This window comes from Vanacampus margaritifer, chromosome 10 (assembly GCF_051991255.1).
Source record: "Vanacampus margaritifer isolate UIUO_Vmar chromosome 10, RoL_Vmar_1.0, whole genome shotgun sequence".
NCBI lineage: Eukaryota > Metazoa > Chordata > Actinopteri > Syngnathiformes > Syngnathidae > Vanacampus > Vanacampus margaritifer.
Window position 1 is genome coordinate 27,989,137 of NC_135441.1, and position 22,082 is coordinate 28,011,218.

The 22,082-nt window shown below is 47.6% G+C and overlaps 1 protein-coding gene across 13 annotated transcripts in view; it reads left to right on the forward strand.

Moving 5' to 3' along the window:
• Window positions 1-22,082, forward strand: part of ptprt (protein tyrosine phosphatase receptor type T) — a 108,310-nt gene that overhangs the window by 44,120 nt on the left and 42,108 nt on the right. For 9 of the 13 annotated variants that reach the window (XM_077578428.1, XM_077578427.1, XM_077578426.1 and 6 more), the window contains 5 exons: window positions 8,596-8,797; window positions 10,518-10,620; window positions 13,206-13,482; window positions 14,716-14,752; window positions 17,106-17,162. In XM_077578428.1, the coding sequence (XP_077434554.1) occupies window positions 8,596-8,797; window positions 10,518-10,620; window positions 13,206-13,482; window positions 14,716-14,752; window positions 17,106-17,162 (676 nt within the window). The remainder of the gene's footprint in view (window positions 1-8,595; window positions 8,798-10,517; window positions 10,621-13,205; window positions 13,483-14,715; window positions 14,753-17,105; window positions 17,163-22,082) is intronic. The other 4 variants (XM_077578431.1, XM_077578434.1, XM_077578439.1 and 1 more) reach the window with 1 other exon arrangement.

Consider the following 22,082-nt stretch of genomic DNA (forward strand, 5'->3'; position numbering starts at 1 on the left):
TTGCTTCACCCGTTGGTTGCTGCATCAAAGCCTTCTTTCTGTATGCTCTAGCCCAGGGGTGGCCAAGTTGGGTCCTCGAGCGCCCCTATCCAGCCTGTTTTCCACGTCTCCCTCCTTCAGCGCAGCTGAATCTAATGATCAGCTCATCAGCACGCTTTGCAGAAGCCTGACAACGATCCTGATCATGAATCAGGTGTGTTAGTGGAGAGAAACATGGAAAACAGGCAGGATAGTGGCTCTCGAGGAAAATACAGAAAAACGTATAAATGCGTCTTTGGGACATTTAAAATAAAGCATATTTATACGTTATTAGGAGCAAATGAGTTTATCGAATAATATTATATAAGAATAATAATTTTGCGATTGATTCTGATTGGATTTGGAAAATTCCGATCTTCCGATTGGCTTTTCTAATTGGACTCGGCACCGGTTCTTGCACACGGAACGTTGCTCGCTTGGCATCCGATCGTTAGGCGGTCCCAAAATAACAAACCACGTGCTGCTTCACCAAGACTTTGGGTTCCTTTTCCATCACATCCTCGTGACATCGTTGCGTATTTTGCTCGTCTTTCACAAGTTTTCTCCATTTTTTTCGTCCGCATCCTGCCACCGCTTTACCTCCGCTTTACCTCCGCTTTACCTCCGCTTTACCTCCGCTCGTGTCTTGAAAAACACCTTCTTTTTTTTGTTTTTTTTGGACCTGCCTTTGATTAATGCGGCGTCTATTAAGCCCGCCGCTCGCCACTAAACGTATCCGAGGCCTGCCACAATGCGCCCCATTAGCGATAATGACCATAATTGCGCCTATTGTGGGATTAAAGGCATCATCTGCTACATCTGAAGGCCTCTGTTGTCTCTTGTGTTTTTGAACCCGCCTTTGCTTTGCGTCTTTGGACAATGGGCTGGGCTGGGGGGGGGGGGGGGGCAGAGGAGTGCAGGTGGAGAGCGAACAGTGAGGAGAGATAAGCCGGCGTTAGAAGAAGAAGAAGAAGAAGAAGAAGAAGCGAGCCGTGATGCGTTGAATGCAAATCCGTCGCCTCTCTTCAACGTCTTGAGATAATTGCGGATAATTGCGGGATTAAAAGGAGTGTGTCGAGTGGAGGTTGGCGAGGGGGGGGTTGCTGTGTGTGTGGGGGTGTAATATTTGTTTGAAGTTTTATTTTGCCACAAAAAAAACACACACTCCAAAAAATGTCTGGGATCTTGCCAATAAAGTCAGTCAGAAAGGAAAGTAGAAAATGTGAGGAAAAAAACATGAAAATGATTCCTCCAAATAAGCAAAATGATCTGCCAACAGAACAAGAACATTTGACTTACATTTACCTGTTGGAGTTGGGAAAATAAGAAAAATAATAATCATAAAAAAAGGGATGACATCTGCTGACAAAAGTGCCGTTGAGATGGAAATGAAAATTGCCGTCAAGCTGCGCGGCAGGAAGCGCGCGAGAGGAAAAGCTACAATCCGTCTTGAGATCATTACGGATAATTACGGGATTAAAGCGAGGGGGCGTCGGGGGGGTCGAGAGCGGGCGAAAGCGGCGTGAAAGACGGCACAGATGAAAAGCAGGAAACGCGAGACTTTCAAGGACGCGCCGTCTCGTCTCGTTAACCACAAAAGGGACATTTTCAGCAACGTCAACTTCACACTTGACCACAAAAATGTGTGTTTTGTCTCAACGTGGCTGTTTGGAAGACTTTTTGGGGGTTCGGGAACCGGCGCTTTTCACTCGAGTTTTGCATTTTGTCGTCCTGCTTGCAACAAGCAAAATGTGCCAAAATGGACTTCAAACAAAAAGCAAAAAGTTGCCGTTTGTGGGGAAAGTTGGCAATCACAAAAAGCACATTTGACACAAAAATCCACCTTCGACCTTGTTTATCAATGTGGCTCATTTGCATCGAGGTGGGCAATTTCTCCGCCCCAAAATATGCAGATGACCTCATTTACATATGCGAAAAATATTACTTACACAGAAAATGATGACACACCTTTTTGTAACTGTCGTTTAACACGCAAGACACATTTAATGCAACCATGTTTTTATTAATTGTTTCAAAGAAACGTGCTGAGCTGACACGAATATAACTTTTCACCTCAATAAAAAAAGTGCATAATTGAAGGGGCTTAACTAACTAACTAAATAGTGAGCTTAACTAGGCCTACTTCCTTTGAAGGTAACACATCTGCCATAGAAAGCCTTCCTTCCTTCCTTCCTTCCTTCCTTCCTTCCTTCCTTCCTTCCTTCCTTCCTTCCTTCCTTCCTTCCTTCCTTCCTTCCTTCCTTCCTTGTTGCCGGCGCTCGGCGGCACCGTCAGCGATGGACTGGATTTCCCTCACACGTCCTTGAGCATGTGACCTCATTTATTCGGTCCCGCCAAAACAGCTTTTGGCCCTGGAGGTTGGACGTCGCGCGATCGCTTACACCTGCGCGGACTGTTGGCGGCGCCTGCGTCCGGGCCCGTCTCACATATTCATCACAGCAGGCGGGGGCCGACTCGGTCCCGGTCCCGGCGGAACGTCTCGGCCTCTAAAAGGGTTCAAGTTTCTGCGCTGCCGCAATTGTGAGCACGGAAGACGAGAGGAAATCAAAGCGGTGAGTGGCCATTCAGCCCCACAACCCAGACCCCAGCCCCCGCCCCCGCCCCCTCCAACTCCTGCCCCCCCCCCCCCCACCCCCCCCCGCCCCCCTGCCTAATGGCTTTCTGGCTGTGGGGGGGGCGCCCATAACTTGGGACGGAAGGGCCCGTTTGTCGCACGCAAGACGTTTGCTGGAGCAAACAAATGGATCCAAATGACCATTTGAAGCAACATGGCGGCCTTGTTGTGTTTTTGTTTTGTTTTGTTGGTCTGCTAATGACGGACGTGTCTACCAAATTTCATGTTCCAAACTTAAACTGGCTTCAAAGGCTACATTTAGAACAAAACACCAAAAATTCTCCATTGCGCGCTACACTTAGCATCAAACTGCTTCTGACCAACATGGCTGCCTTCGTGTGTCCTTTCCGGCTTCTTCACCCTTTTTTGTGACTAGCTTAGCTTAGCTCATTTCAATGTGCCCAAATCAACTGTTTTGGGTGAGATGATTTTTTTCCTCCCATCTGTTTTGGTGCAATGGAGCAAAATAGGCATCAAATGTTCCCGTTTCTTTTTCTTGGTTTATGACTTATGATAGGCTTCCAATTTTTGGGTGGGTCTACTTCCAATGGACACATTTACCAAATGTCAAACTGGCCTTGGGGTCCATTTGTCTTTTTTCAGCTAGTGCTAGCAGGACACATTCGAGTTTGCTGACACAAAAAGTTCAACTTTCCGTGTCTTCTCAAACATGACTTTTTTGTGGGTCTTCTTTGCGCGACTTTTGTCTATTAGATGTCATGTTGCTCAATCACACCGGCTTGAAAGCTTTATTTTTAAAAAAAAATTTTTATGACTTACGTAAATGAAATATCTGCTCCCAAACCAAAATGGCCGAATTTGTGTGCGTTGTAGGCCGTGACCCCTTGAGACTTTTTTGTAGGTCTACTCATGATGCACATGACTCCCAAATGTCATGTTGTGAAGTCAAACTGGCTCCAGGGGCGGAGTTTTCCAAACATTCCCAACGGATCCCAATTCCCCAACCAGCAAGTCCAAAAACCGCCACATGCAATCCCTGATGGCGTCCGCTCACTTTTCATTGCGAGAAGAACATTTGAGAATTCCAGCCGGCACTCGTTTCAACAGGCAAACAAAGCATACTGCTGCATGTTCTTTTGGACTGGTCGCCAAGACTGGGAGGGAAGTGAAGAGACTGGTCGCCATGACGGTACATGACTGGACCGGTCGCCATGAATGGACAGGCAAACAAAGCATGCTGCTCATGTTCTTTTGCATGTAAATGTCACAGATGAGTCCAAAAATAAAGTAATTCTGGCGCGAATTGCGCTTGAGAGAAGCAGAACGGCGCCGTGCGGCGACCGGAGCGCTTCCTGAGCACGCTTGAAGGAGGATCTTCAACGGCCCTCTGACGCCTTCAGTCCCTTGGAGACCGCGTCCAAGTGTCCTTGAGCAAGACACTTTTATGGCCCCAATGAAGTCTTTCACGCCGGCGTGGGAGAGCGAGAGCGCGTGTGTGCGTGAGCGAGGCCGAGGCGTCTGCTCTTTAAGTACCATTAAGGGAGCGGCGGTGCCGTAGCGATGCATCCGTCTCCATCCGTCTCCATCCGTCTCCATCCGTCTCCATCCGTCTCCATTTGGCCACACGCAATTATCCACCACGCGCTCACTCGTCACCAACAGAACTCGCTCGCTCGCTGGCTGGCCCGGACGGACGGACGGACGGACGGACGGACGGACGGACGCTCCCAAATCATCCCAGCCAATCGCACCTCACAAAAACACTGCGGCTAAATAGCTCCAGGTCGATCACATGTCGGTGACACGTTGGGCAAAATGTCCGTTACATGTGGAGAACATTAATCAAATAATCGAGAGTTTATCAAATGACTATTTGAATCATCGAGTCATCGTTTGGAGCCATTTTTGCATTTAAAATGGTCCAAATCCTCGGATTTCAGCATATCAACAAAAGACTGATTATCTTCTGTTTCATCAAAATCATTTGCAAACTTTACTTTGGAAAGCCGCGACTAAACTGCAGCACAACATCAATCTTTCAAAAAATACATGAAATAAATAAATCGTCATACGGTACGAATATGAAGAAGGAAATAAAAACCTGGCTAAAAAACAGTAATCGGGAAAAAAAATGTTTTTGTAATACACTTTAATGCAAAATTAAAATGAATCCGATGAGTCGATGGATTGAATAATCGATAGATGAAACGATTCTAAAAATATTTGCAAATGTCAGCTGCGTTGGATAAACATCAGGTCAATGTCAGTTACGATGTCCATATGGCAGAAATACGATGTTGGATGAAGTCTGGACCGTCAATGGAAATGTGATCGCGATTTCCATTTTGGCTTCTCTTGATTCGTCGAAACGTAATCAAGAAAAACAATTCATGTGCAAAACGCCGCCATTTTATTTCATGTTGTTGACGTCTTCATGCGTTCATCAAACAAGTCACGACCCTCCGATTTTCAATTATGAATAACAATTCATAATTGGTGACATCATTTTCCCAATTCACTTTGTGTCAAGTGCGCTTCTTGTTGAAAAAAAGAAGAAGAAATTGATCAAGTTGGCGAGGAATGCTGGCAGGCCGCCTCGACTGATCCGAGCGGCGGATCAAGCGATTAGCAAGATTAGCATCCCAGCTGTTGCCGGCGTTTGACGAGCACGACGTCAGCGTTTGCCGTCTTTTGCGCCGAACTCTCGTGTTGGCTTCTCGGCGTCGCGGCGTCGCGGCGCGTCTTTCCACGCCGGGCGACGTTCTTCGGCCTGCCAACGAGCTGCCTGCGAACACCTGCTTTAGTTCATGACGGATGATATGGCAAGTTGATGTTTTCAAATTAGCGTGAATGCTAGCACACAAAACAGAAGATTGTGAGCACAAAATGTCATTTATTCTGTTTTGCGTGAGCTTTCGTGAGGCGTGGAAACAAACTGTTTAGTGTTTTTTTTTCTTTTCCCGCGCCGTTACACAACTGCAGGACGGAGGAGGCGGTGTCTCACCACCAATTTAGCTGTGAAGCGTGGGCGTGCAACGGCCGGCGTGCAACGGCCGGCGTGCAACGGCCGGCGTGCAACGGCCAACGGCGAGCGTCCGCTGCCGAACGGCGGCTGCCCAGAAAGCCCACCGAGGCTTCTTTCCTGCCAGCTGGGCCGCACGTCTTTAATTTGCTAACGAGGCCTTCCTCTCATTTTCATTCTGCGTTTTTGGAACGCGTCCGACGTTTGGCCGCCAGCTTCCAACGGAACCCGAGAAGGCCTGAAGCGATAAATCGTTGACGGGAAGTCCAAATGGTTTCAACCTCAAGCTTCTGTCGTTGCATCCATCCGTTTTCTTTCCCGCTTATTCCTCACTAGGGTCACGGGGGTGCTGGAGCCCATCCCAGCTGGCCTCGGGCAGTGGGCGGGGTCACACCCCCAACTGCTTGCCAGACGATCCCGCTTTTGTTGGTCCTTCTCAACAGAAAGCCCCAAAATCCAGAATGACTTTTCATGTTTGACGTTTGTGTTGTATTTGAGCACCTTTTTTGCAAAACCCGTGTCTCGTTCCTTCACCGCGGACCGGTCGCCATGACTGGGCAGGATGTGAGCGCACTGGTCGCCGTGACTGGAATGCGGCGTGACGTGACGGGACCCGATTTGCTTTGTCTTGACTTGGCGGCGACGAGGACTCGACGCACGAACTTCCAAACACAACATAAACAACGCGGCCAACACGAGCGCACAAACGCAAGCGGCGAAATACGCTAAGACCAACGAGACACGCGCAAGTGCGCGCGTGTGTGTGGCGGTACGAACGTCACGCCGGATGATGACGCGTTGCGAGGCTTCACAGACAAACTGGCCGAGTAAGACGACGTGTGACGCACGCTGCGTTCGGCAGCAGGCGTGGAAAGGCCGATTATTTTTTTTGGTCTTCTCGTTTGTAATCAATAGATAATAATCACGGAGGGAGGAGCAGCCACGCCGGATTTAATAACGCATCCGCGGCCTTAGTCAATAATGACGCTTTTATTGCTGAGCGCATCTGTAGATATATAAAAAAAAGAAATGAATATATACGGGTAAAAAAGATCAATTGCAGTCTCGCAAACAACAAGAAGAGCAAAGCACACTTTGTGAGTTGCTGCGTTTTTCTAATCAAAACAAACACGAGCAATCATAAAAGATGGAAAATGAAAAAAAAAGTCAAGTGAAATAAGGTTGCTGCCGCCGCCGCCGTCCCGCGGCACAACCTCGTAAACATTGTTTATGACGCACACACAAGCCTGCGCACTCGCTGGCGGGATCTGCGGCGGTCCGAGCACAGTCGGCCGCCGCCGCTGACGTCGTTAGGTTCGATAATGACGGCCGCTACATCACAAGAAACGACGCCGCCTTTGACAGCTTATTAAAAAGACGTCCAACGCTTTTTAATAAATGTCAATACGTCATTATTTGCCCTCGACGAACTCAGCAGACGCGCATTTGTGCGACGTTTGCCGGGGAAGGTCCCGACATGCGACTCGGCTCGCTCGTCGACGCAACGTCAGCAAAAGACACGCGGGCGGAGCAAAGCAACGCGCAAGTCGCGGCGGCCTTTGGACGGCGAGAATGCGTATCGAGCGTCGGCGGCTCGGCTCGCGAATCGCCGCTTTTTGTCCGCCAAAGGTTTTGTCCCGAGAGGCGCTGATTTGTTTAGCGGCGCGGGAGTTAAATGCCAAGAAAGAGAAGACAAAAGCATTTTTGTTTTTCCCTGAAAAGATAGAAAGTGCTGCGGGTGTGACCTCCGCCAAGGCCCGACCAACGACTTTTGAAAATGTCATCCTGAGTGACGACTGTTTTGCACAACAATGAACGACGGCGACGCAGCAGCCGAAACGTTAGCTAGCGTTTGGACTTGGCTTTGCATTTGCGAGGCCATTTTGGAGCGCCTCGTTATCAGCCGTGAGTGTGCGCATGCCATGGAGAGAAGGTGGAAGAGAACAAAAATTCATGTCAAACATGACGGCTGATGTTGCCGCTTTAGAGCGCCTCGTTATCCACCATGAGTACATGCACCTCACAAAGAGAATGCATCCTTTATTTATTATTTGTTTCAGTCAGACCTGATAGGCAGTATTTGGATTGGGTTTTGAACTGTTGAGAGCGCCCCGTTGTTGGCAGTGTTTGCTCATTATGAAGAGAGAAGAGCAAAGCTTTTTTTTTTTTTCTTTTTCTTTTTCTTTTTGTGTGTGTGGGCCTGAGCTTTGCACTGGCATGACCACTTTAGAGCGAGCGCCTCGTTGTATGCACCGGCGTCTCCTTCCTCGATGACGATGAAAGACATGCGTCACGCCTTGACTCGTAGCCACATGCTGCTTCACCAGGACATGATCGATGTGACGTCGGTGTTCTCAAATGTTTCACATGTTTTTCGTTGCGCTTGTTGTTCCCATCCGGCCTCCGCACTGGCTTTGCACCCGAGCAACGGACATCTTGAACCGCTGCGTTCCGCCACTTCTTTTTGGCAAGAGCTTTATTTTGAAGCACATCGGCCGCTTTTGTGTCATTTTGAGCAAAAATACAGCCAGAAATGTCACATGCTCAAGTCAGTTTATTGGATTAGGACTCGAGGTCAACGTTTAGGAAGAAAAAAAAGGGAAAATAAATCAATAAAAGTGGAAATAAAAATGTATGTAAAAATATCATTCAAAAATTGTATAAAAACATATCAATGGAAATAAAAACAACTATATATATTTATATATACGATAAATAAATGACACATTGCGTCTTGCTGAGCGCAGTGTGAAAAGGGCTTTGGTTTTGACGGCCTCTGACCCGACACTCAAATACAACAACCTGAAAAAGCGAGACGGCTTTTGTGGCCGCATAAACGTCTTCTTGCACCTTCTGACGTTGTGACCGACGTCTCGCGCTTCCATTTTGCGACCATTCGTGCGCGGGAGTCAAAAGGCCGCGCGTCTCGCCAACGTTTGACCGCTCGTCTGCCTTCCAGATCACCTACAAAGGCCTGAGCTCGCTGGACCCCAGCGCCGACCTGACCACCCAGTGGGGGAAGGTGACCAAGCCCAGCAATGAGACGCAGCACCTGTTTGTGGCCCTGCAGCCGGGCACCGCCTATTTCTTCACCCTCAAAGCCTCCACCAGCAAAGGGGCGGGCCCCGCCGTCAACGCCCACATTAGCACCAAGATAGCAGGTGAGCACGTTCGGCGTCATCGGGGAACATTGGGACAAATTTGGTCCGCCTCCAAAAGTCTGGAGAAGCCATGCCAGAAAAGTCGGCCATTTTGCTTTGCAGCAGCCATTTTACGGCTTGCTTCGGATGCAGAGGGGGGGGGGGAGCGGCTGAGCAACTTGAACGTGGGTCGACTGCTTGAAAACTGGAAATCAAACATCAGGATACAAATGGGACATTTTAGGCTGCGTTTTTTCAATTCAGTCTCCGAAGCAAGTTGGACTCGGCATTCAGAAATGCGGTCGACGTGTCTAGCGTGCGTTGGCCAACAAAATGGCGTGAGGAAGCCGTGCCTGAAAACACAGGATGGCAGCCATTTTGTTTTAAAGATGTCAGGACTGGAGTTCTTGCCTGAAAAGAGGAACAAATGCCGCCATTTTGTCTGTAAATGATGACATTTTTTAATCAGATGAATCACATCGTGGAATTTCCATTAATGGCTGACGTAAAAAGATGCTGATTTTGGGACATTTAATATGATGAGGACGTCTTCAACATTTTGGATCCGCTGCACGCGCTCATCCTCTTTTTCTAAGCAACGAATTACTTGCATCATTTAAAATAGAAAAAAAATATCATCACCATTTTGTCAGTTGACTTGAATGCAAGTAGTTGAGTTTGTTGCTGAAACGTGAGCAGCCGCCGTCACGCTGAAGTAACATCTGCGCTCAAAACCAATGGTGGGATTAATCGGCGTTAATACGCGATTCATGCAATCATGTTTTGTGGTTAATCAATGAGTTCGCGCTTGAACTTTGACAGCACTCGTCGAAAAGTCTCACTTTGGGCGTTTCCGGCTCTCTTTCAAAAAACAACTTGTTTTGTCTGATTTCGACCAAATTTGAAGCCGGCAATTTGGGAGGCTCAATTGCCAAGAAGTGGACGCGCATGTGGGCGGAGCATGTGGGCGGAGCTTGACGACTCGCCATAAAACATGAAAGTGTGATGACGCAACGAATGATGCAATTAACTCCCGACTTCTCAAACCAAAAACATTTGATTCCAGTCCAATTGTTTCTTTTTGTCCGGGCTGACCTGCTTTTGTGATCTTGTCCTTTTCTTCCTTTCTTTTTTCTGTCTTTCTTTAAGCTATTCCATTTTTATCTTGACTTTTACCATTTGATTGTCAGCCGCTTCGCAAATGTCACCGCAATAAAAGCAAGGCGGTCAACTTTCCGGGCCACACAAGCCCAGGAAGAAACAAGAAAAAAAGAAGAAGAAGAAAGAAAATGAAGTCGAGCATATCAGGCCTAAATTCCAACATGCAAAATTCCTCGTGTCTTTTTACATACTTGGCCAATAAATCAATCGAATCAATCAATAAATCCGAGCGAACTCTACTGATGGTCGGACGCCATCTTGAGCTTCAGCAAGACCTTTCCTTCGGACCTGCGCTCGTCCGTCATCCTCTGCCAGCGACACGTTGCCGAGAGACAGCAAGTGACAAAAAAGAAAAAAAAAGGAAAAAGGTGCTGCTTTTTTGGCTTCCACTTGAAATGTCGCGCTGTCAGCCATCTTGTTGATGTGAAGATTCAATGAAAACGCCGTCCGGGCGTTAATGACTCGCAAATGTTGATGTTTTTGGGGCACGTTGACACGCGGCCGAAGGCGTCCCGAGCCGTCCGTCGGTGTCAACGTGAGCGACCTTTAACTTTGACGGCGCTGTCGTCTTCTCCCGCAGCCCCGATGATGCCCGAGTACGAGTCGGAGGCGCCGCTCAACGAGACGGACTCCACCATCACCGTCCTGCTGAAGCCCGCCAAGTCGCGGGGGGCGCCAATCAGGTCATTCACCACACATTTTTTTGACACGGGTTCCACTGCAGATGACTTCCATTTGTTGGGTTAGCTTTTGCTTTGGTTGGTATTGTCGGGGTTCGTGCGGCTTTGAGGTCGATGACTCATTCAAATGGCCTCAATCGATTCCATTTCGATTCACAAGAGTTCCGTTCCATTCGATTCTTTCCGATTGGATTCAATTGATATTGATTCATTATGGAACATGAATTCTTCTTAACTATCAAGGACATGATAAAAAAGTCCACCAACATTACATAAATAAATTTAAAAAACTATTGCGGAGGCAGTAACTGATTGATTTAGTTTATTAATGATTATAATAATTGTGAACATAAATTAAAATGAATTGTCTTAAAGTCAGGTCTTTCATAAGTGTAACTTTTAAATTCATGTGAACAGTTCATTTCAAGAAAACCTTAAAATACAAAAAATTTTTAATTTTTTTTTTAACCGATTTGTGTGGAGCAAAACCTTGCCCGCCTGCCCACCCGCTCGCTTGACCGCCCGCCCGCTCGCCCGCCCGCCCGCTCGCCCGCCCGCTCGCCCGCCCGCCCGCTCGCTCGCCCGCCCGTCCGCCCGCCCGCCCACCCGCTCGCTTGACCGCCCGTCCGCTCTCCCGCCCGCTCGCCCGCCCGCTCGCTCGCCCGCCCGTCCGCCCGCCCGCCCACCCGCTCGCTTGACCGCCCGTCCGCTCTCCCGCCCGCTCGCCCGCCCGCTCGCTAGCCCGCCCGCCCGCCCGCCCGCTCGCCCGCCCGCTCGCCCGCCCGCCCGCTCGCTCGCCCGCCCGTCCGCCCGCCCGCCCACCCGCTCGCTTGACCGCCCGTCCGCTCTCCCGCCCGCTCGCCCGCCCGCTCGCTAGCCCGCCCGCCCGCCCGCCCGCTCGCCCGTCTGCCCGCCCGCTCGCCCGTCCGCCCGCCCGCTCGCCCGTCCGCCCGCCCGCCCGCCCGCTCGCCCGTCCGCCCGCCCGCCCGCCCGCTCGCCCGTCCGCCCGCCCGCCCGCTCTCTAATGACTCCGATGAATGCAATCAAAGACAGAAGGTGAGCGGGCTCATTTCATGCGATTTGATTTTGCCAGCTTTTATTTAGTCGGGGAGACAAACGCGCTCGCCGGCGGCGCTCGTCGAGGGGCTTTGAAAACGGATCTTTCATCAACAAAAGAGCAAAAGCGAAGACGGCCGATCCGGCGCATCTTGCGGTCGTCAGCAATTTTGGTCTTAATGAAAGCCGGCCAGACGGGACTCGGCCCTGATTGGTCTCCGCAAACGCACATTTTCCTAATTGCCGGTAATTGCTTGTAATTGCGTGATGGCGTGGCGAGGGAGCTCATTGCGGAGGGACGCCGCTAAAGAGCCCTCAACCAATCGGTAAACGGCAAAGTTGAGGAACGGGAGGGGGGGGGGCATCGAACAACAATACCCGACGTTTGCTACTTGCCAACAGACGTGGACGGATAACATTTGATTCAATTCACTCCAGATATTGACCCGCTTTCAAAGACACCGAAATGACGATTCACGAATTGTCTCCGTGTGACATCGTTCAGTCCTGTTGCAATTTGAACACGATTCGATTCCTTCTCTGGTTGGATTGACTCGTATCAGATTCACTTCTGCTACCATTCAATTTGTTGGGATGAAGATTTCTTACCATCTCCTTGCAATTAGTGCCTGACGCAATATGAGGCGCTCCAATGATTGTCTCTATAATAATGTGAACATGCGCGAGTCACTCTCATTCTGACTCACAGCAAAAGCTAAACGATAGCATTCGTTCTGTTTGCAATACAATTTGATTCTCGATGCAATGAGCCGTTTCACTTGCAATTTAGATTGACCTTTCTTTCATTATCATGTGACATCCATCCATCCATCCATCCATCCATCCATCCATCCATCCATCCATCCTTTTTCTTAGCTGCTTAGTCCTCACAAGGGGGGTGCTGGAGCCTATCCCAGCTGGCTTGGGCCAGTAGGCGGGGTCACACCCTCAACTGCTTGCCAACCATTGGCAGCGATGTGACACAATTCATTCCAATTCCAATTCCAAATCCAAATCCAATTCCAATTCCAAATCCAATTCCAATTCCAATTCCAAATCCAATTCCAAATCCAATTCCAATTCCAATTTCAAATCCAAATCCAATTCCAATTCCAATTCCAAATCCAAATCCAATTCCAATTCCAAATCCAATTCCAAATCCAAATCCAATTCCAATTCCAATTCCAAATCCAATTCCAATTCCAAATCCAATTCCAAATCCAAATCCAATTCCAATTCCAATTCCAAATCCAATTCCAATTCCAAATCCAATTCCAATTCCAATTCCAAATCCAATTCCAATTCCAATTCCAAATCCAAATCCAATTCCAATTCCAATTCCAATTCCAAATCCAAATCCAAATCCAATTCCAAATCCAAATCCAAATCCAAATCCAAATCCAAATCCAATTCCAATTCCAATGCAATCTAGTTGACACCACTTGTGTTTTCAGATGTGGCCTTTTTTGTGCTTGTTGTCCAAATGTTTGAAAACGTTCCGTAACGGATCCCCTCGCTTGCGATGTCATCAGTTCCTACCAGCTGGTGGTGAAGGAGGAGCGCAAGTCCAAGTCGCGTCGAGCGGCCCCCGAGAAGGCCGAGTGCTTCGCGGCGCCCTTCAGCTTCCGCAACGCCTCCGCCTCCAACTCGCCGTACTACATGGCGGCCGAGCTGCCGCCTTCCAATCTGCCGGCGGCGCAAGTCTTCACGGTGGGCGACAACAAGAGCTACGGCGGCTTCTCCAACCCGCCGCTGTCCCCCGCCAAAAGCTACAGCATCTACTTCCAGGCTCTCAGCAGAGCCAACGGGGTGAGTGGGCGGGGTGAGTGGGCGGGGCTCGCAACACTTCAACGCGCAATGGCTGACCTTTGCCGTCTTTTTGGGCGTGGCTTCCTCAGACGTCTTTGTGGGCCTTCTTATGATAAACCCAAGGTCAAACTCATTTGCTCCAATTTTTTTTTTTATAAAAATCTTCTATTTTAAATCTTGCCATGATTCCAAAAACATTTAGATCATTTATTATTATTATTTTTTTCTACGTTTTTTATTTATGCTGGAGCAAAACAGAAGCCGCTGAACTGATGAGAACGCTTCAAGCAAAGGTCGTTATTACAAAAATAAAAAGAAAAGGCTCAAATAAAAGGTCTTTGGGGCGGGGCCACAGATTTTTCAAATCTGGTTGCGTGAAACGGAGCAATCATGAAATGTCTTCTCCAAAGCAAAATGACCAAATGAGCAAATTCCCGGCGCGTCTTTATTGAGACGTTTTTGTCCCTCCTCATGATCGACGTCTACCGAATTTCAATCTGGCGAATGTTGAAAACGCTTTAGGGAGGCGCAAACCAAGACGAGTCGCTTGGGAATAAAAGCAGCCAAGTCAATCTCTGCTCTGTATTCAATATAAAAGAGACCTGACAGGATTGCGGGAAAGTGGAATGTGGCGCCCCAAGTTGGGCGCCGCTTTTCCGTCACGCTCGGGCGCGCCTCCGTCGCCGTTCTGCGCTCTTAAGGTCCTTCCTTTACTTCTTTACTTTTGTGTCAAACGTGAGCAGCTGTTGGGAATAGAAGACGATTGTCTCGTCCACGTTTTCCTTTTCAACACCTCCGCTATGTAAATGTGGCGGCGGCGGCGGCAACGGCGGCGGCGGCTTCATTCTTTGGCGTCTTCTGTAGCTTTTTACTTGTCAAAGAAGCAATTAAGTTGTTGTTGTTGTTTTTAAATAAAAAAATGACGCACATATGCTGCATTATAATTAGTTGATCCTCGCATCTCCAAAATGACCACTTTTCAGGAAATTCAACGCGCACACGCGCGCGCACACGCGCACACGCACCGTCTGGCATGAGTTTTACCTGCCAGTGATGAAAATGCGTTGCGTGTGCGCGTGTCGTGCGTTTGGCAATCGTGCAAAGATGAAAAACATTTGGGACTGGTCAAGTATCGCAAGACAACGCCGTCAACGTTCCAAGCCATCGTTTGCAAATGTTCATGCGTGACTGAAATGCGCCTTCAATGTTGTGTCTCGTCTCTTTGGGTTGCAGGAAACCAAAATCAACTGCGTGCGTCTGGCTAACAAAGGTACGAGCGTCCGTCCACCTCTTGCTGTTGTTGTCTTTGTTGACACGAAGGCTGCGGCCGGCGCTAATGCTAGCAATGCTAGCCTAGCATGTGCAGTTCCATCCAAAAGTATTTGGACACTCAACAATCATCAATCACATTTTATTTTAGTTCAAGACAAAATTCTTACAGTTCATTCGATTTTAAATCCGTTTTTCCATTTATACTTAAATAATGTAATGTTTTATGACGTCATCATTTTGTAGAGTTCAGAATGTACATTTTCAAGGCAAGTTAAGCATTTCAAATGTTCAAAATCGGGTTCCAAACTTGGGTTGTTTTTTTAAATGAGGCTCGCAAGATGAGCTTTGGCTTTCTAAGTCACGCGTCCTTTCTTTTTATTTACAATTCTTTATTGGTAACTTTTCACACTTTCACAGAAGGCTACAATGCAACAAAATGCACGTTTAAGTCCCGCTTTCAAGCCGGGTTAGGGTTTGAAATGTGTTTGTTTGAAGTTTGCAAGCTTGGAAAGTAAGATTTGCAACAATCTTTAGTGATTCAAGCGAACATTTGAAAGCAACTTTTCAAGCCAGCGTCCGAATGAGGCTTCTTGTATTGTTTGAAAGAACACGTCTTGTCACTGTCCAAATACTTTTGGCCACTAATTGACGTTGTGCTGCTCCGGGGTTGCATCTAACACACGCACACGCACGCACACGCACGCAGAACCCGGTCCCGCCCACCTCAATCAACATGGACACGTTCTCCTGCATGATTTCATGACTCAGCATTTTTTCGCCTCCTCTCACCAGCCGCTTGCTTGCTTGCTTGGGCCTGTCAATCAAACATGCTCTCGTTTCCTCTGTTTGCGTGTGCGTGTGTGTGTGTGCGTGTGCGTGTGCGTTACGTGTAACTTTGTGGCTGGCTGTGCAAAGCATCACACGATGCAACTCTTAGAAAAAAAAAAGATGGCGGTAGCTGATGATGAAGATCGGTTGACGATGATGACGACGAGTCAGCGGCGTCGACGGATGTTTTGGGCCAACCCCTTCGATGGCGTTTGGAGCTAAAAATACATCCGACAAGCAACACATCGCGAATCAGACATTAAGGATGCGGCCCGCCAAAATAAAAGCTGTTGTAGAGCAGAGGTTCTCCGAACTTGCCCAGACTTTTGCCAAAGACGGCAGATGAAAATAACTGGCGTGTCGACTTCTTCACGCCAGCAGGACGGCAGTTGTCAGAAATGTCCGTTTCAAACCAAAACCACCAAAAACACGCCCCCTGTTTTTTAAGACTCCTTTTTTTGTGGGTCTGCTCTTGATGGACGACGTTCCTACCGAATTCCAAGTCGCTACCGTAAGTCAAACTGGCCTGAATTCATTTGAAGAAACTCTTCCAGGACGCTCGGATCCCTCAAAGGTTTGCTTGGAAGCAAAATGGCGGCTTGTGTTTTTTGGGGCGTTTTTGTGGACGAACACATGAAGAGCAAAAAGAGCAAAACTGTCCACCACATTTCATGTCGTGGAGTCAATCTGGCTTAGGAGGAGGAATTTTCCAAAACTTTCATCCGCACGTGGAATTTTTTTTAAACAGACCCTAAAATGGCTGCCGCACTTGAAACTTCAAAGGTTGCCTTTCTGTGTCTTTTGGCTTCTTAAATAAGTCAATACATATTTCTACTACATTCCATGCTGCTAAATCATTTCCCCCCCAAAATAAGAGCACTCCTGGAAATGGTCAAATGGAGCCTAAAATGGCCGCCTCAAACTAAAATGGCTGCCTCAAACTAAAATGGCTGCCTTGCTGTGATTTTTGTGTGTGTTGTGAGCTGATGATTGAAATTGTGACCAAATTTCATGTTGCAGTCAATCTGGCTTTTCAAAAAGCAACCCCAAGAATTGATGAAATGGCTGCCGCCACCTCAAACCAAAATGGCCGTCCTTGTCATATGCTTTGGGGCGTGGCTTCTTGAGACTTGATTGCAAAGTCAAAGTATGTTGAGGGTGTGAATTTGAATATTTGCTCAACTTTCCTGTTGTTTGTGCTCGTCTGCCTTTGTGACGCGTCGTTGATGTTTTTTCGCGCTTGGTTTGAGCCACAAAGTTTGTTCCTCCATCTTGTCCTTGTGGCCGCTTTTCCCGCCCCTTAATTTGCTTTCCAGCGTTCCATGGAGGTCCGAACATGCCGGCAGCCCTCGCACCGCTTCTCTTGCGTGTTTGTTGATGTCACTCTTGTCCAATTTTCTTAGACGTTTTTTCTTCTTTCTTCTTCTTTCCTTTTTTTGTGTGTGTTTTTGTTCCCCCCCCCCCCCCCCCCTTCTCATGCTGGCCGGCGGCGGGACGTCACGTGCGGCCCTGCTGCTCCTTAGTGGTGATAGGTAGGGGACAAATAACCACGCCGTACATTCTAGTCATCCCAAGCGAAGGTGATTATTGCTTTACAGGCAGACTATTTGCTTCTCGTCTCATCACACGATCACCGTCGTCAACACGCTCACAAAAAAAAAACACAACCAAAAAACCTCTCATGTTCGACAGACCCACCAACCACCAGAACTGGCAAATCCGGGTCCAGAATGTAAAAAAACCTGCCGCAGTTTGGCTTTAGCCACTCATGCTAGCGAGCTAGGGAGCTAGCTAGCTAGCAGCGAGGGCTAAAGCCAAAATGTGGGCAAGCTTTTTAGTTTCTGGACCCGGATTTGCCACCTCTGCCGACCACCCATCATCATCCTCCTCTTCCTCCTCCTCCTTCATCATCGTTATGACTTGATCATGGATTATTATGATTTGATTGCGTGCACGTGTGCTGTTTCCTCCATCGTGCTGCATTTTGTCTGTGGGAAACCGTTTGAGGCTTTTTATTCCATTTCCAGCCTTAAAGTGCAATTAAGAACTCTGCAAGTAAACATCATTTGAGATCATCTGCACTGCAGTCAAATAAATCCAAATAGCTCATTTTTCACCCATTTTTGACGAGTGGTGCAACGGATCACAAAAGTGACGGTTTGGATCACGGTTTTGATTCCGATTCCAGTCGGATGTGATTCACTCCAGTTGCGAACGGATGCCGACGTGATCCGATTCCTTGTGATCGGCTCGGCCACAGTTACTATGAAATGGATTCGCTGGCATTACGATGCGCGACGCGACGTCCCCGCGAGCTGAGAGGAAGCGGCGACGCGGCAATTTGACGTTTGTCCGATGTACGTCGAGAAATCAATACGGTTCCCGCTGCGGCTAATGACGCTAGCGCTCCTCACTTGTAATTGGAAATGACTTAGTTGCCGATTGTTCAGGCGTGCGCGTGAGATGTCACTTGCAATGCGCGTTTCCATTAGAGGCCAGCTTGCCCGGAATAAAAACAAAAAATGCGCTGATGCAATAAGGTGCTGGCGGTGAGGTGAGCCGGCGTGACGGAAATACAAGATGAGTCAAAAGAAGCGTTTGTGTGTCAAACGCGCACACACAAACACGAGCGGGCCATGGAAAGCAAAAATCTCATTTGAAAAGTAATGACGCAAGATGACGATGACTCTGTTTAGATTGCGATCATCCAGATCATACAATCGGTACGATTGTCAATATGTGCTGTCATTTTGAAATCGATTATGATTCGTGACGATTGTCATGTGAAATGCTTCAGTCCAATTATGCATTCCATTCGATTACAATAATATTCACTGGGCTTACTTGCCGCACAAAGTCAAATCGTTCGCTGCAATTACGATGATTGGCTCCAAATAGCTTGCGAAACGATTCGCGTATCATTCGGATTTCCGATACACGACTCCAATTATCATGCGATGCAATTTAAAATGCCAAAAGCAATAGTTTATGCTTCAAGCCAATTGCGATGTGATGTCATTCACGCCGATTACGAGGCAACACGATTAGTTCCATGAGGTGAGACGATACCGTGCCATAGAATCACGATGCCACGCAAATCACTCCGTTGCGAAGCGATACAATTCACTCCGATTCAATTCTCATATGAGACAAAATGAGTCACGCAAATTGAACAACAGTTCATCAACGAATCGACTACTTGAAATTGTCCAAATCCTCAAACTAACTTGCAAACATTTGCTTTGAAATAATATTCAGTTTTTCTGATAAAAAAAAAAAAGTTTTTTAAAAGGGACAGAACTAAAAAAATAATAATACGTTTTTATCCGATCTCTTGATTGATTGAAAAATTATTGACAGATGAAGCGATTATTCAAGTAATTACGATGCGTGTGATTCCATCCAAATAGCTACGAGTCACATGATCGCACTCAACAACAAATATTCAGTACTTACAAATATGCGCACACGCAATGCATGTTGAAATCTTTGAAGTAAACGCACGCACGCACGCACGCACGCACGCACGCACGCACGCACGCACGCAAGAAGCATCGTTCACATCAGTAATCCTGTTAAACACACTCAGTCATGCGAAAGCTAATCCATACAGGAGGCTAACCCCCTCCCCCGCGTCAAACACACACACACACACACGGTTTCGTTAAGATGGCAGCAATTTATGTCCGCACACTCAACATATGTTTGAGTAAATACTCAATAATATATGAGTTGCTCGCATTTCTCTATGCGGGAAATATTCCAAACAGGTTGCGCATCGTCAACAAACGCGCCGGCGTCAAATAAAGATGCACCTAATATCTCATTCGGGGCCGCTACCAGAAGAATCAATCTTGTGTGTTTGGATGAGATTAACTTTTTAATATCTGCGGTCTTGGGCCTAATTCCCCTCGGATGGCTTCAGCGTGCAATCCGAGCGAGAGAGCGCGAGAGAGAGCGAGAGAGAGCGAGAGAGAGCGAGAGAGAGCGGGCGGGCGAGCGAGCGAGCGGGCGGGCGGGATCAACTAAAAAATAGCTCCATGTCCGCAAATGGATCAAAATAAACGTATGCAGAAACAACACCTACACGCCGGATGATGAACAATACCATAGTTGGGCTTGTTGTCGTGGTTACGCAAAACACCTTCAAGGGATGAAATCGTGCAATCGTGACGCTTTTTGTGCTGCAATGTATTCATAAGCGTTGTTTTATGCTGCAGGAACGATCAGAAACGATCTGCAGCCAGGCCGGCAAAATGGCGATCTCTTATCAAATAAAAAAATGAAGAATCAATCAAATGAAAAATAGAGTTGATCAATGCTAAGATGCTAACAGTTGCTGCGCTAATAAATAGCAAGGACCCGAATGCAAAAAGGTGGAACCATGACAATTATGTTGTGTCATTTCTATTGCTAACACGCTAACATGCTAAGAAAGCAATGGCATCCTGCTAGCATGAAGCCAGACGGCCGCGGGTCCAATAAAGTGGTTCGCTGGCGCTCCCCATCCGCCGCCTTGAACCGCCAAAGCCGGTCAAGTGCGGACAAATGGGGGTCGGGCGCTAATGTGTCAGCTAGCGCTGCCATGGCGGACGCCTGCGGGGAGGATGATGAAACCGCAGCGCGTGATGAAAGTGCCGGGGCGTGCTGGGGCGCCACGATGGCGTTTTGATGAAGCAAACGGAGGTGCGGGAACGCGCCGCAGATGGCAGCCGCGCAGCCGCGCACTCGTCGCGTGATGTCGTGAAAAAGGATGTGAAAGAGGAAATGTGCACACGAGAGCAAATACGGCAGCGAAAACACGTTTGTATTGAAAAGCAAAAAGAAAAACAACAACAAAGTCAAACAAACAATCTGCCTCAAGAACAGCAAACTTGATCGATACAACAAATACCAACTTGTTCGGGCCGATACCAAACCTTATTTCAAGTTATTGATATTTGCGAGGGCGGCGGTTTTACAAGCAAGAATTCATCCTGTGAAGAATAGAAAAAAAGAAATGGAAAAGGGATGTGATTGGGAGGACGACAGAAAAGAAACCATTGTTTTCTTGTCCGGCTTGAATTTGTAACGTTCCCGAGTTGAGGGTTGGAACGCGGCGTGCGTCCCCCGACTGGCTTTTCACGGCGCCGCCAATGTCATGACAAGCTTGAAGGCATGACATTGATTTTGCCGGCAGTTAAAAGCTTTTGCGCTCTTTCCGTTCATGCCGACGTCAATTTCCCGGAACGCTTCCGGAAGCGCTCGCGAACGCAAGTCGATTCCCGAGCGCTTTGGGGGAAAACGTCGTCGTCACAAGCCGCTCAAATCCAAAGTGCCGCTGCAAACAGCTGAAAGCGCTTCGCATTCGACAAGATGGCCGAGCGGCCTCAAACTTTTGACTTTTTTGCCCAAAACGGCCCGTGTTGGATTTTTGTTCAATCCCATCTTTGCGTGTCATTACTTTCCATCCAACCATTTTCATTTGAATTTTCAAGAAATGTGAAAACGAAATGGGAAATTTAGAAATTCCCAAAAGGGCCCAAAATTGGCAAAATCCTTTTTATGCTTGAAGGCGGCGCATTTGGAAGCGAAAAGAAAAAAGGAAAATGCACATTTTGCCGATCAAAACGGATTTTGCGAATAACCGCTGGCAAGACCGGACACACGTGGCGCGGTTTGACCCGATATGACGGCACACGCACGTTTGCCGGCACAAAGCGACGGCGGACCAGAAAGTAAAGAATGTCGGGGGGGCGGCGAAACCAAGAAGCCAATCTTGATGCCGTTTTGGATGGAAAACAGCAAAGGAACGCTTCGGTTGATCAAGAATTCGCCGTCGCTTCCTGGTCTTCTTCTGCTTTTGAAATGACTGCTGGATGGCATCTCTTAATGGTGTATAGCTAGTGATGGCAAAATGAAGCTTCATGATGCACTTGTGATTTTTTTTAAGTCCCCTAGATGGTGCTCTTGGTTAATATAAAAAGGTAAATAAGGTAAATATAAAGGCTAGTGCAATGGAAATGTATTAAATTTCCACTGCATCTTCCAACCAAGAGCACCATCTAGGGGACTTAAAAAAAATCACAAGTGCTTCATGAAGCTTCATTTTGCCATCACTATATAGCGCCACCTACAGCAACGGAGTCTCCTCTCAATATTCACAAAACAACAACAGATGGAAACGGCCACAAGTCATATTATATTACATATTACATAATTCATGTCATATTGATTTCCGCATGTGAAAGCGACCTGGTTGGGATTTGAAAAAAAATCCAAATTGTTCACATTGTATGGGAAAAAACATTGCAATTTTAAAATGGCTCTATTTCGGGCAAGACTTTTTTTGTGGGTCGACACGTTCGACATTTGCACCCAAGTCAAATTGGCTCCATTTTCAAAACTATTTGACGGAAGGCACCAAAATCACCCTCATAGCTTCAAACAAAAATGCTGTTTTGGTTCTTGACTTTTTTGTGGATCTGTTTTGGTATTTTCTGTTGCTGAGTCAAACGGGC